The sequence below is a fragment of the Lutra lutra genome, chromosome 6 (assembly GCF_902655055.1).
Source record: "Lutra lutra chromosome 6, mLutLut1.2, whole genome shotgun sequence".
NCBI lineage: Eukaryota > Metazoa > Chordata > Mammalia > Carnivora > Mustelidae > Lutra > Lutra lutra.
Window position 1 is genome coordinate 152,553,465 of NC_062283.1, and position 14,137 is coordinate 152,567,601.

Consider the following 14,137-nt stretch of genomic DNA (forward strand, 5'->3'; position numbering starts at 1 on the left):
AGCCCCGCCCCCGGCCCCGGCGCGCGGGAGGTGAGGCGCCGGCGCGCGGAGGGCCTGCCGGCGGCCGGCGCAGCAGCACCTAGCGGAGGCCGCCCGAGGTGCTGCGGCGCGGGCGCGCGGGGGCGCGCACGGCGGGCGGGGCGGGGCGGGGCGGGGCGCGCGGGCGGCGCGGGCGGCGCGGGCGGGCGCTCGGGCGCACACCGGCCGGCGGGGCTGACGCGGGGCGGGCCGGCTGAGGCGGCTGAGGCGGCCGAGGCGGCTGAGGCGGCCGAGGCGGCCGGGAACCCGGGAGCCCGAGGCGGCGGCGGAGCCCGCGGAGCCCCGGGCGCGGCGCGGGGCGGCCGAGCGCGGGGAGAGCCGGGCCCGCGGACCTGTGGGCGCGCGCGGTCGCACCCGGCCCGGCCCCGACCCCCGCGGCGGCGCGGGCCGAGGAGCGCGGCCGGGAGGATGTCGGCGGGCGGCCGCGACGAGGAGCGGCGGAAGCTGGCGGACATCATCCGGCACTGGAACGCCAACCGGCTGGACCTGTTCGAGATCAGCCAGCCCACCGAGGTAGCGCCCCTCCCCCCGCCGGGCCCCTGGCGCTGCCCCTCCCGGCCGGCGGCGCCCCCGCGGGGACCCCCCCCTCCGACCCCGCCCCCGGGGCCGCGCTCCGCGCCTCAGGACCCGGGGGGCCCCGCGCGGGCACCTGTGCGGCGCGGGGCCGGGGGTCGCGGGCCTGGGCGGCATCGGGGGCGGGGTTCGCGGGCCGAACGCGGGGGTCGCGGGTCGGGGGGCGGGGCCGCGGGCGGGGAGCGAGGTCTCTGGCCCGGAGTCGAGCGGCGTCTGGGCGGGGGGCGGGGGCCGCGGGCCGGGCCGGGGTCTGCGCCGGGAGGCCGTGCGGTGGGCGGCGGGCGTGACCTGATGGCGCTGTGCCCCGACTGCTGCACGGGGTCCGCGGCCGCCCGGGGCTGTGGCTCCGCGGACCTTTGTCACTCGGGGAGCATGTGACCGGCGGTGTTTTGCTCCAGTGGGTTGAAACTTGGGGGTTGGCGGCCGCGGGAGCGGAGCAAACATCGGGAAAGTTCTGATTGTGCGCGTTTGCTGATAAGGCCGGCGGCACTGAACTCCGGCGGCGCCGAGAGAGCCGTCCTCCCATTCGTCGCCGGCCGCCCGGGTCGGAGCCGGCGCGCCCCTCCCCCCGCCGCGCCCGCCCCGGCGTCCGCGGTGACCTGGCCGGGGGCGGGCGGGGGCGGGGTCCGGGGGTCCGGGAGGCTGGGGGCGGGGAGGGGGGCCCGGGGAGGGCGGGGGCCGGGGGCCGTGCCGGGCGTCTCTCCGAGGGCCAGGGGGCCGTGCGGGGGGGGTCCGGGGGCCGCGCAGAGGGTCGGGGACGGCGCCCGCGCCCCTCCGCAGCTCCCGGGCCTGCCGCGCGGCCTCGCCTGGGGGGCGGCCAGCCCTGGGCGTGCTCGCGAGTGGAGGAGGAAATCGCACTTGCTCGGGGCCTAGGACAATGGCAGTTGTTTATAGCGAAGCTGCCCCGAGAGTTCTGAGGGTTTCTGGAAAACCGGCTGGAGTCGGGGTGCGGGGCTGGGAGCGGCGGCGCGGGCCGAGAGGAGGGGCCGGCCCGGCGGACACCCGGAGCGGGTCGTGCGTCGTCGCCGAGTGGCCGTTGCGCAAACTTGGGCCGCGCGCCGCGCACCTGCGCAGGGACGTGGTTCTCGTGGCAGCTGGTCACGTCGGCGCTGGGGGCCCGGTGCGGTCCCTGTTGTCTGCTTCGGAGCCGGCCTGCACGCGCCCGTCTCGTCGGCCGCATCGGAACGTTGTCCCGGAGCCCCTTCCTTTTGTTGTCCTGCCCGGCTGCGTGCCGGAGGGACGCTGGCGCGACGCTTGCGCTTGGGCCGCGCTGCGCTGGGAAGGCTTCCGCGGCCGGTGCTGGGCCCCGTCCGTCCGGGGCGCGCCGCCGGTGCCGGCTCTCGGGCGCGGGCTGCCCGTCCCGGCGGTCGCGCGCCGCTCCTCGTCCGCCGCTCGGCGTCTCCGGTGACCCGGTCCGGCCCGCCGAGCGGCCACGCGCCTCGCGGGTTCTGGGCGTGTTCGCGGTCTTCGGGCGGTGGCGCGCGCCGTCGCCTTCCCGAGCCTGGACGCGGGTTTCTGTCTCCGCTGTGAAGGATTGCGCCGTAAAACGCGCGGTGGTGCCGGCTGGTTTGTTTCCTGCTTCGCTGAGTCTGTTTATAATTGCTTTTTGAGAGATTTCCAAGTCCGGTTGAGAAAAGGAGTATTTTCTCAACTTAGTAACAGATCATTCCGTTTACTCTCTGGGATTTCAGTTGACTTGGCGTTTAAAATGTAAGTCAGAAGCCGATTAGTTATTGGCCTCAAAAATAACATTTTTAAGCAGTCCATTGAAAACTTGTCTGTTTTCTTAGAGATCCTGGAAGGTCTTAAAACTGGCTTGTCACTTGGAGAGCCGCTGTTTGCAGGTGAGAAGTCGCGGGGCCTGTGTCTTGAAGCACGCGGGGTTGAAGGACTGCTTTCGGAGACGTTGTGACCCGTTTGGTAGTTCTCCGGCCCGTCTAACACCTGATCTCTCTTGAGAAGCGATTGTCCAGAAATACGTGGGAAAGCGGTGCCTAATGGGATAAACTGTTGCGTTTTGTTCTTCTCATGTCTGATGTGACTTATGTTAGCTTTTCATGGGAACTAGTGCACACTTAGTGCTCCGTGTTCTGCAGAACCTTGCGTCCTGTTAAACTTCCTTTGGTCTTGCAGGGCGAGCTTCACACTGAGCAGGTTGTATTTTTCATGATGGTGTGAGTAGCCTCCGCGTCAGGAATTCTCCAAACCAGTGTTTCAAGGTTCATGGTTTCACTTTGCTCCACCTAAACGTGCGTCTGAAGTGTGCACTGCCTGATGACGAATGTTTACTTTACCCGGCATCACAGGTCGCCTCCCTTAGCTTTCTACGAGAATGTAAGCGTGATACGGGCCGTTATTATTTCTGTAGATGTTAAACAACTTTACTACAGAGCCTGATTTGCAGGAGTATGATTTAAGCCTTATTTTTAAATATTTGGATAATCTTTTATGTATCTATATGAGAGTATAGTTGTGGCTTAATTCTCTTTTGTTTGCTTTTGGGGGGGAGGATACAGTCATCGTGATCTATCATCACATTTTTTAACTATGTTAAATCACTTGTGTTTCGTGGTTCAGGCCGTCTTGATAACCACTGATAATTCTGTGGTTTCTGTGTTCAGTAAGATGATAAACTTTGGTTTTTGGATTATATTTACTTCTTAAGAAAATTAGAATATTGTCTAATCAACCTGGTTATGTTTAATTTTTTCCTTCATAATCACATTTATATGTTAAAAGGAGGGCTTCCAAAGACAAAGCAAGTTGTATTTTGTAACTGAGTATTTTTCAGCCCTTTCCTCACTTGGGTCCTAGATTCTTTAGGAATTGTAAAGTGAGATTTGATTTAAATTTACTGTTGATATTTTATCACTCGGACATTGTTGTTAAGTTGAATTAAGATCTTGATTACTGTGGAAAACTATAGCTCCTAATAAAAGCTGCTTAAGCTTTTTAGTCCTGTTGTTTTCTTAATGCTAAGTCTTTATTTCTTTTAAGGACTTCTGATTATTTCTTATGGCCTAGTGCTTGTTGCTAATCTTGACTTCCCATGACTTTGTCAGAAGAAGGCTTCTCTGGTTACCCAAAGGTCTCCCTCTTGGTTTTTGGAGTTCTGTTGTTTAACTTATCCCAGTCTTGTTATTATAGTTGTTATTATAGCCATTGGTTTCGGTTTCCCTCGCTGATTACATGGAAGTGAGAGCTTAGAATTTATTTTTTTAAGCATTGTTAGGTCTTTCATTGTGGTAGGTGCTCATAAATATTTTGCCGAAAAGTGTTAGATATGACTTTCTTTCTGTATAACTTTGTTCTTCTTCTTTCTTAAGATTTTATTTAGCACGCGCTCGCACAAGCAGGGGAGAGGCAGAGGGGGAGAGGCACACTCCCCGCTGAGCAGGCAGCCTGATGGGGGACTCTGTCCCAGGACCCCTGAGGATCAGGACCCCGGCCTAAGCTAGAAGCTCAACTGACTACTGAGCTACCCAGCCACCCCCGTATACCTTTATTCTTGACAAAATGTGGGATATATACATAGTAAAAATGTGGTGAGATGATCTGTTAGGCTATTAGAGATTTTTATTTTCATGTGTTACTCTTTTGCATAAAGGTTACACCTAAATGCAGAAACTGTTTCAAGTAGTTGACTCATTGGCTTTATGAGATAGTCCTTAAAGTCAGTTTTTTAGAAGTAATTTGAGTTCATTATCTTCTTTTGGTATTGACGGGAAAATAGAACCTGGAATTTGTACGTACATTCACATTTGCTTTATTAAGGGTGAATATGGTATGTTTTTAATATTCTGAGTAATCTTCAGAAGTGATGTGATTCATGTTACCCAGAGGTGTGTGTAAGAAACAACTTCTGGTTTGTCAGCAGAGGCGGAGTAGGAAGTCCTGGTGTGAAGCAGTAAGAAGTTGCATAATTTATAGCTGAGTCTGTGCTCCAGACTAGTGCTTAGGTTGTGACTGTGCTTTATCATAAGACTTAACTACATTTGAAACTGTTTGGAAAACACAGTCGTGTTACTGCCACGGGTACTTCAGAAGATCTCTTTTTCTGGTGACTAACGTGTAATGATACAGGCAGTTGCCAGTGATGTGTTTTTAGTATTCATAGGCATCTGTCTTTTTTTTTTAATGTGAAACTCAATGGTGGTTGTGACTTTTTTCCTTTTAATCTTTATTTCCTGTAAGAACTGGTTAAGATTTGTTTGTATGGGTGTGAGCCTGTCAGTCTGAGGTGAACCCTTGTCCAACAGTGTTGAACATCTTAGGTTGAAATTGCATCTAGACTAGCTTCAGTTTGCTCTCCTTCTGCCAGTGAAAACTAATTTTAATTTTTGCGACTTACAGACTTAATGGGATGTAACTGTTGTAACTAGGCTTTTCTAGAATCGTAAAATTTGGGTTGTGGTTCATAGCATAGTAGTAGAAGTGTCTCTTTCATATTCTTGAAAAAATGAGTCCAGAAGATCAGATTGGTATGTCCCAAATTGGTGGGAAGCTTCTGAAAGAAGGTTAGGTTTATGCCATGAAGGATTTAATTGAGCAGTTGTAGTGCGCAAGGCATTGTTTGTTTGTTTGTTTTTTTTTTTTTAATTTTTCTTTTTTTAAAGATTTTTTTATTTATTTGACAGAGAGAGTGTGTAAGGCATTGTTACTGGAGTTGCTCATTCTGGTGGCATAGGTTAATTTGTTTATAAGCAGTTTACCAGACTTGACTTAGGTATAATGTCAGAAAATGCTGATAAATAATAATAGCAATTATTTTGATGGCAATCTGCTTTCCTTTATTATAAACGAAATGGGTGTGAGTACTGCTAGTAGAACATAAAATTAAACAGATCTCTTAATTGAAAATTATTTCCAGGCTGGGTAAATTCTGTTCATTTTGTTCAGAAGTTTGCTGTTTCTGTTGTTCTCCTGGCTGATTGTGTTTAGGATGTACTCATTCCCCTTGAAGATGCCCAGGAGAGACGCGGCAGTTTGTTCGACCTACATGTACTTGTGAGTTGGATAGTAAACACTTTGCCAAATCTCACAGACCCTTTCACCAGTTCTGGGTGTGTCTTGTCTGTTAGCGGGCACTGACGGGCTGGTAGGGCCTGCAGATCCATCGAGGGCTTCTAGTGAGTGTCCCCGTGTGTGTGAGCTGGTGGCAGATGTGGGCATGTTGTCAAAGCTGGACCATTTTTATGAATGAGCAGAAGCTTTTCTTACATTTCCAGTCGCATTTCGGGACCAAATAGAACAAGCGGAGAGCTGGCGAGGGGGTTTTGTTCGCCTGTCTCAGTCATCTGCTTGAGGTTTGGGTCTGGAAACAAAAATGTAAAACTTCACCTCACCTCTTTGTTACATGTGATTGACCAAAATCGTGTTATGATTAACTTAGAAAGTGAATGTATTTTATAAGGTGTAAGGTATAAGTAAGCACATGTAGTAGTGGTGTATAGGTAAGCCAGGAAAGCATCTTCCTGATTTATGTTGATTGCAAAAGATAAGGATAATTTGAAGTTTCATACTTGCAAGTTTACAAGCGTGTGTCATGAATGAATTTATTTAGAGGAACTGAAACTGAATAGCTTACTACGACTGGAAAGTAGCCAGAATTTCTGTATTTTTACTCAAAGAAATTTTGGTGTTAAAGGAAATTAAATTCTGTGGCTTACAGAAAATGGGTGAACTTTTGTTGCACTTGTTTGTATTGCCACGTTTTTAGGTTGATTACACACGACAGGGTTTGCTCTGTGTGTGTGTGTGAGAGAGAGAGAGAGAGAGAGACTGAAGTGCAGCTGCCGTACAGCGTTAACTGGTTTTGGGTGTACAACAGAGTGATGCAACGTCAGTGTGCGTTTATATACGTAGGACACGGTCTCCACCGTAGAGCTAGCTACCGTCCGTCACCATCCCAGGTTGTTCGATGCAGTACCTAGATTGCCTGTGTTGTACATTACATCTCCATGTCTTATTTTATAACTGGAAGATTATAGCTTTTACCCCCCTCCCCCATCCGTCTTCCACCCCTCCCTCCTCCTCCAAGTACCAGATTATGCATCTGTGAGTCTGTTCCTAGTTTCGTTGTGGTTATTGGTTATGTTTGTTAGGCTTTCTTCTAGATTTCACGTAAGTGAAATCATATGGTATTTGCTTTTCTCTGACTTACTTCGCTTAGCATAATACTCTCTGGGTCCAACCGTGTCATTGTAAACATCATGATTTCACTTTTGTTTTAACGGCTGAGTAGTACTCCATTGTGTGTGTATGCTGCATCTTTACTCATTGACCTGTTGATGACCACCTAAGTTGCTTCCGTATCTTGGCTCTTGTAAGTCACGCTGCGTGAGCGGAGTGGTGCCTTCACCTTTACAGACGGTTTCATTTTCTGTTGGGTAAACCCCAGAAGTGCGGTTGCTGGAGCATAGGGTAGTTCTATTTTAATTTCTCCAGGAACCTCCGTACTATTTTCATTCCCACCACTACTTGCCCTGAGGGGTCCCTTTTCTCCGCATCCTACCCAACACTTGTTATTTCTTGTCTTTTTAATGGTAGCTGCTCTAACAGGTGTGAGGTGGTATCTTCTTGTGGGTTTGATTTGCATTCCCTGATGACTAGTGATGTTGAGCATCTTTCATGTGCTTATCGGCATCTGGATGTCTTCTTTGGAGAAATGTCAATTCACAATCTCTGCCCCCTTTTTTTTCTGTTGCTTTGTGTAAATGCTTTTGTCTGTTTGGATATATGTGGTATGTGGTTTGCAAATGTTTTCTTTCATTCCATTCATCGCCTTTTCATATTTTTCATGGTTTCCTTTGCTCTGCAGAAGCTTTTAATTTGATGTAGTTTTATTCATTCATTTTTGCTTTTGTTGCCCTTGTCTGAGGAGACAGACCCAAAAAGACTGCTCAGACTGCTGTCCAAGAGCTTACTGCCCGCGTTTTCTTCTAGGAGTTTTATAGCGGTCTATTGACATATGGGTCCTTTATTAACCCATTTGAGTTCATTTTTGTATACAATATATGGAAGTGGTCCCATTTCTTTTATTTCTACATAGTTGTCCAGTTCTCCCAACACCAGTTACTGAAGAGGTGGTCTTTTCCTGCACTGTATGTTCTTGCTTCCTTTGTTGAAGGTTGGTTCAACCACACGAATGCGGGTTTATTCTGGATTCCCGTCTTGGTTGCGTTGATGCGTGTGACTGCTTTGGTGGCAGTACCACACTGTGTTGGTTACTGAATCTTTGTGGGTACGGTTTGCAGCCAGGGAGCATTATACCTCCATTTTTATTCTTCCCGAAATAGTCCTTTGTGGTTCCATACAAGTTTAGCAGTTATTTGTTCAGTTTTGTGAAGAATGCCATTGGTGTTTTGACAAGAATGGCATTGAATCTGCAGAGGGCTTTGGGTGGCGCGGGCGTTCCGACACGTCTTCGCATGGGTTGGGAGGATATTCTTGTGGCTGATGAACATGGTATGTCTCCTCACTCGTTTGTGTCCTTTCCCAGTTCTTTCATCGGTGTCTGTGGTTTTCAGTGTGTAGGTCTTTCCCCGTCTTGCTTAAGTTTAGGCCTCGGAATTTTGTTCTTTCTGATGCAGCTGTGCATGGGATTGCTTTCCTAATCTCCCTGAAGTTCATTATTAGTGCATAGAAACATGACAGAGTCCTGTGTATTAGTTTTGTATCCTGCAACTTTGCTGATGTTTTATTACCACAGGGTTCCAATAGTACATTGAGTAAAAGTGGGGAGGGTGAGGGGCGCCTGGGTGGCTCAGTCAGTAAAGGGTCGCTTTTGGCTCAGGGCATCATCTCAGGGTCCTGGGATCGAGCCCCCATTGGGCTCCCTGATCAGCAGGGAGTTTGCTTCTCCTTCTCCCTCTGACCCTCTGCCTGCTTGTGCTCACCCCTCTCTCCCTTTATTTCTCAGATTAAAAAAAAAAAAAATCTTTTCTGAAAAAAGTGGCAAGAGAGAGTATCCTTGTCTTATTCCTGATCTTAGAGGAGAAACTTCTAGCTTTCACAATTAAGTATGGCATTAGTTGTGGGTTTGTTATATGTGGCCTTTATTATTTTGGAGGTATGATCCTTTGTACTCATTTTGTGGAGAGTTGCTTTTAAATGTTGTCTCTGCATTACAGTTACCATAAGGAAAACATGTGAGTAATAATTCTACCAGAACAAGAGGAATAAAGTGGGATTGTCTCCATTACCCCAGGTGCAAACAAGATGAACTCACATAAACAGTTTCTGAAGTCTCAAACTTTCTTTGGTTTACTCCTGGCACCAGTGCCCAGGTGACCTAGGTAGAGTGGACGAGACCATTTTCACAGAATGTCAGGTATTTTCTTTGCCTTTTTAAAACTGTCTTCCATTTGGGTAGCCCAGAAGCACACTGCCCAGAAGCACACTGCGAGAGGACATAACGCTGTTGAGTCTGGCTCTGCCGCTGTGACAGGATTTTCAGATAAAGAAGTCTTGCCTTGTTTTCTGGAACTTCATCTGAGAGTTCCACTGTTCTTTTGTAGTAGAAGAGAGTTTTACTCCTAAAATGAACCCGTGAAGAAATGCTCGTAAGAGCAGTTTAGTGAGCTTGTTATATTCAGAATTACAGCTTATCGTTCTCTGTTGCTTGGTTTCATATACGTTTTGCTAAAGGGAAATTAGACTTTTGCCTTTCGCAAATTTAAATTGTTGTTCCTTGCAAGAATGTACTTTCTCTTTACCCTTGTTTGCTAAGAGTGGCGCTTTCCGTTGTGACCTACTTATTTTTATTTCCTGATTTTTACAAGAGAACCAACACGATTTCCATTTTACAATTTCTTTGTGTGCCACTGTTACCGGCCATGGTGTTTTGGTGCTTAGACTTGAGATTGTCCATTTTTCCTGTTGCTTTGAACTAAGTTCCATATGTTTGGGTGCAGAAATGAACTAGAAGCAAAAATACATACAGTGTTGGGGTGCCCGGTGGGCTCAGTCAGGGAAGCATCCGACTCTTGATTTCAGCTCAGGTCATGATCTCAGGGTTGTGGGATCAAGCCCTGCACTGGGCTTGGAATCTGCTTGTCTCTGTCCCTCTGTCCCCCTGCAGTCTCTCTCAAATAAATAAAGTCTTTAAAAAAATACACACACTGTTGGACACAAATATTTAAAAATCATTGTATTCTTAAAATGGATAACTTCTGCATACATGTTTAGTATAAAGCCTATACATTGGGAAGATGTCTTTCAAATATGTTATCTTTTCGTGGATATTGGTATTACTATCTGAGTAAATTTTTGAGTGCCTCAGACCTCTAGACCAATGTTTGTAAAAATAGCATGATTGTACATAAGCTTACAGTATACCATGATTTTACATGAGCTCTCTAATGAGTTTTTAAGTTACATTACATTTCACGTTAATGAATTTTTGTATTGGCAAAAACTTAGGGTGATTTAGGGGTGATTATTATTATTTTTTTAAATTTTATTTATTTATTTGACAGAGAGAGACCACAAGTAGGCAGAGAGGCAGGCAGAGAGAGAGAAGGGGAAGCAGGCTCCCCGCTGGGCAGGAGCCCATTGCGGGGCTCGATCCCAGGACCCTGAGACCATGACCTGAGCTGAAGGCAGAGGCTTGACCCACTGAGCCACCCAGGCGCCCCGTAGGGGGTGATTATTTTTAAGACATTGGTAATAAAAGATCTGTTATGAAGGTTTTTGGTTTGAGCCTAAGTATTTTAATTTCTGCTACTAATTCTTTGCAAGATCCTTTTATATATTTTTTATGTTCTGTTACATCAGAGTTCACTGTCTTGTTCTTTGAATGGACTTTTACTCAGGCGTGGATTCCGCCATCAGGTGTTGACCATGTAGAAAATAATGGTCCAGTGACTAATGTGGATAATCCCAATGTGGGACATTTCTGTAAACAGTTTCAGAATACTCTGTTAATATTACTGCTGATCAGGAAAATCTTAGGTTTTCGTCACATCTCAGTTCCTGTGGAAGCTCCAGTTCCGGTCCTGGCCCACTGGGCAGGTGGCGCTTGAGGGACCCGAGGGCCCGCTTCCTGTGGGAGGGAGGGGGGTCCTTCAGCCTTCATCCTTCAGGTGAGGGCATCTGGCGGGCATCTGTCTGGCGGAAGTGGTGCCCCGGGAGCAGTCGGCACTTCCCAGTGCTCTTCCTTGAGAGAACCATCAAAGTGACACGCAGCCCGTGTGGACCTTTTTCCCAGTGTGGTACGTGGATTATTGAGCAAACATGCCCCCGAGAGTCAGACTCTACGAAGATTAATCACTTTTTTCTGTTTTATCAAAGACACTCTTAAGTGAAACTGCACCCCTGTTTGTAAGTGTGGATTCAGGGCACTGCAAACTTCATTGATTCTGAGGAAGGTTTGCTGCTGCCTTGAGTTGTGCTGACGAGGCACACGCTCGGCCCGTCGGGGCTTCGGAACGTCCCCATGAATGGTGGCACGAGTGCAGCACGGATGGCAGCTCGTTGCGGGGCTCGTGCTGTGCGTACAGGGTCCGCGGGTCCTCTCTTCCCGGCTGTCTTTGGAAGCTCTGGGGGAAACCCCAGGCGTTTGTGTGAGCTGCTGGCCGAGGGTATGTAGGGGTGAGTTTTAGGAATTCTGGTTTGTATTGTTAAAGCCTATATTCATGTTATTTTCCAACTTTGGCTATAAAATTAACATGCATATCACTTAAAATGGGAGCGTACGGCTCAGAATGTTAGAAGGGCAGATTTCAACATGTATGAATTTTTCATGTATTACGTATGTGGTTATTTCCTGTATAAGCATCTATTTTAACTTTCACTTCTCAGTAACAAGAGGCAAGCATTTACACTTTAGTTATGGAGGAATGCTGTCCCACGGCCTCACCCAAGTGGTGACCTATGAGTCTTACTACTCTCATTCATTTAGGATAAGACTTCGGCCACTCCTCCTTGCGGAGGAGAACAGTGCCCTGAATGGAGTCCCAGGTTTTGTGGGGGGTGGACGTGTTCTTTGATGCAGGCTCCCGGCTCCCAGCCCTGGTCTGCCCTGTCGTGCTCTCCATCCCACGTGCAAACTCAGTCCGGCCAGCTGTTGACTGTGTGAGGAGGTCTTTTCGCAACTTTTTAGTTGTATTTTCTCTCAGTTTTAGTGTAATTCATGGGGTAATGCACAAATACAGACAGGTAATACTTATTTTCTAAAATCCATACACAATGGGAATTTTAGTACTTCAAAGTAATATGTAAATATAGTACTTCTAAAAATGTGTGTGGTAAAAACTAAATGTTAGAGAACTGGATTCATGTTTAAGGTGAATTCATTTATCCAGTGGCGACTTGTCTCACAGCAAATATATTGTGCTATTTATGGTGAGGTGTAAATTCATTTGATTTCTTGGTGACCGTTTCCTTTTTATAGATGACATCACTACGTCATTTTGATGATACGCCGTTTTTAACCACTCGATGAAATGCGTTAGTAAACATGTTCTTTTAACTTACCAGGGAATAAAATACAGATAAGCGGTCGTATTTGCTGCAGAAGCCAGTTTGTAAATGATTCCTTTGTAGACCAGCTTGGCTTCTGCTTTTTCAAGAGGAGGAACCGGCCGGGAGTACCATGGACAGTGTTTCCACATTTCACGTTTAGAGCCTCAGCCATTTAAAAATGTGTTTTTAATTCAAGTTTGGCATAGGTGGCCTCGTTGAGTTCTTAGTATAGTTAACGTGTTTTTATTCCAAATTTGCTGATTTCAGTTTTAAAAAAATTTTTTTTTTTTAAATTTTAATTTATTTATTTGACAGAGAGAGATCACAAGTAGGCAGAGAGGCAGGCAGAGAGAGAGGAGGAAGCAGGCTCCCTGCCGAGCATAGAGCCCGATGTGGGGCTCGATCCCAGGACCTGGGATCATGACCCGAGCCGAAGGCCAGCTTAACCCACTGAGCCACCCAGGCGCCCCTAAAAAAATTTTTTTAATTACCTTCAGGAAATTATTACTTTGGGAATATCAAGGACAGTAAAATTAAGACCAGCAGATCTGGAAAAGCATTAGGAAACACTTATGATATTATTTTATGGTTTATTTTTAAAGTATATTCTTGAAAATGTAGTTAGACATAGGAGTTTATACGTATGCTTTACTGCGGTGAGGTGATATGGTGTCTTTTTATTATGAAAGTAACACGCATGTTTTAGAGTACTTGGGAAATGTTTGCCGCATGTGTGTATGTTTGGTTATACGTGTTTATTAATTATTTGCATTGTTAGTCAGTACTGTGTTCTGTTTCTTGACCAGCCATAGGTCCGTCAGGAGTGCAGCTTCTGACAGCCGCCTAGGCCGCTCGGACCGCTGTAGTGCTTGACAGCGAGTGAGCGCGCCGCACACGCACCTGACACGAGCCGCAACGCTGTGCGTGGCCTGTCTCCTCCTCCCAGCAGTTGTTGGCGCTAGGTGCTCCGCTCTTCTCTTGAGGAAGCAGAAGCTTTGTTGGTCTGCAAAGGAGTCATTTACAGATTCTTTTATTCGTCAAGATTTCTTACCTGTATTTATTACCCAGCTAAGTTAGAACAGTCTGTTTGCTCGTTAATGCTTTGTGTGCGTTGTCTTGACTTTCCGTGGCAGTCCCACGAGGTGGGCACTTCTGCTGTTCTCAGTTTTGGGTGAAGAGACCAAGCCCAGGAGAGGAAGAGACTTGCTCACGGTGTGCGGGTGGAGTGGGCTGACGAGCAGTGGCTGGAGCCTGGCCATTCGGCCTCACACCCTGAACGACGGTGCTCGTAGAACTCAAGAATCTAAGATCACTGCGATGAAAGCAGTGTTTGGAAATTTTGGGAAAATAATTTATAACTAGGATAATTTAGGGGCACCTGGCTGGCTCGGTCAGAAAAGCATGTGACTCTTGATCTCCATGTTGTGAGTTCGTACCCATGTTGGGTGGGGACCTTACTTAAAAATAAAACTTTAAAAAAGGATAAATAAGTAGGATAATTTAGAGCTTGATTTTCAGAAAGAATCACAAGCGTGACAGAAGGAACCCCTTTCTGTGCCATTTATGTCGTGTGCACGTGTGTATAGAGGTGTGTATATTGTAGACATGGGTGTACTGGTTCTCTTCTTGATGTCCTGAAGCTGTGACACCATCTTGGACACAGCTGGTTGTGTGTTTTGCAGCCAGTGTGGTGCAGGCCGTACTGATGTTCTAACCACGACGACTGGATGCAGCCAGAAGCTGGAGTGTGAGGCTGGAGTGTGAGGCTGGAGTGAAAGCCTCACGGAGAGAAACAAGACAAGCCTCCCCACGGTTCTGGCTGCTTTCAGACCCTCTTGTTCTTGGGACAGGCTGGGTTGTCCTTTTCCCTTGATCTGCTGCTGCTTCCTGCCGTCCTCCTTGAGTCGGCTTTGGTGTCACCTCAGCCCATTTCTGGTCCATGCTTCAGAGTAAACAACAAATGAAACTTGTTTGTTCTCATTCCAGTTGGGGCTCACTTAATTTAATTTCGTAAAGTTTTGTTTATATATTAACTAGCGATTTCCCCCTAGGTAATGTT

The 14,137-nt window shown here is 47.9% G+C and overlaps 1 protein-coding gene across 18 annotated transcripts in view; it reads left to right on the top strand.

Annotated features, from left to right (window-relative positions):
• The first annotated feature begins 262 nt into the window (after positions 1 to 262).
• Positions 263 to 14,137, top strand: part of AFDN (afadin, adherens junction formation factor) — a 133,916-nt gene continuing 120,041 nt past the window's right edge. For all 18 annotated transcript variants that reach the window (XM_047733893.1, XM_047733904.1, XM_047733895.1 and 15 more), the window contains exon 1: positions 263 to 552. In XM_047733893.1, the coding sequence (XP_047589849.1) occupies positions 448 to 552 (105 nt within the window). In that variant the 5' untranslated portion in view covers positions 263 to 447. The remainder of the gene's footprint in view (positions 553 to 14,137) is intronic.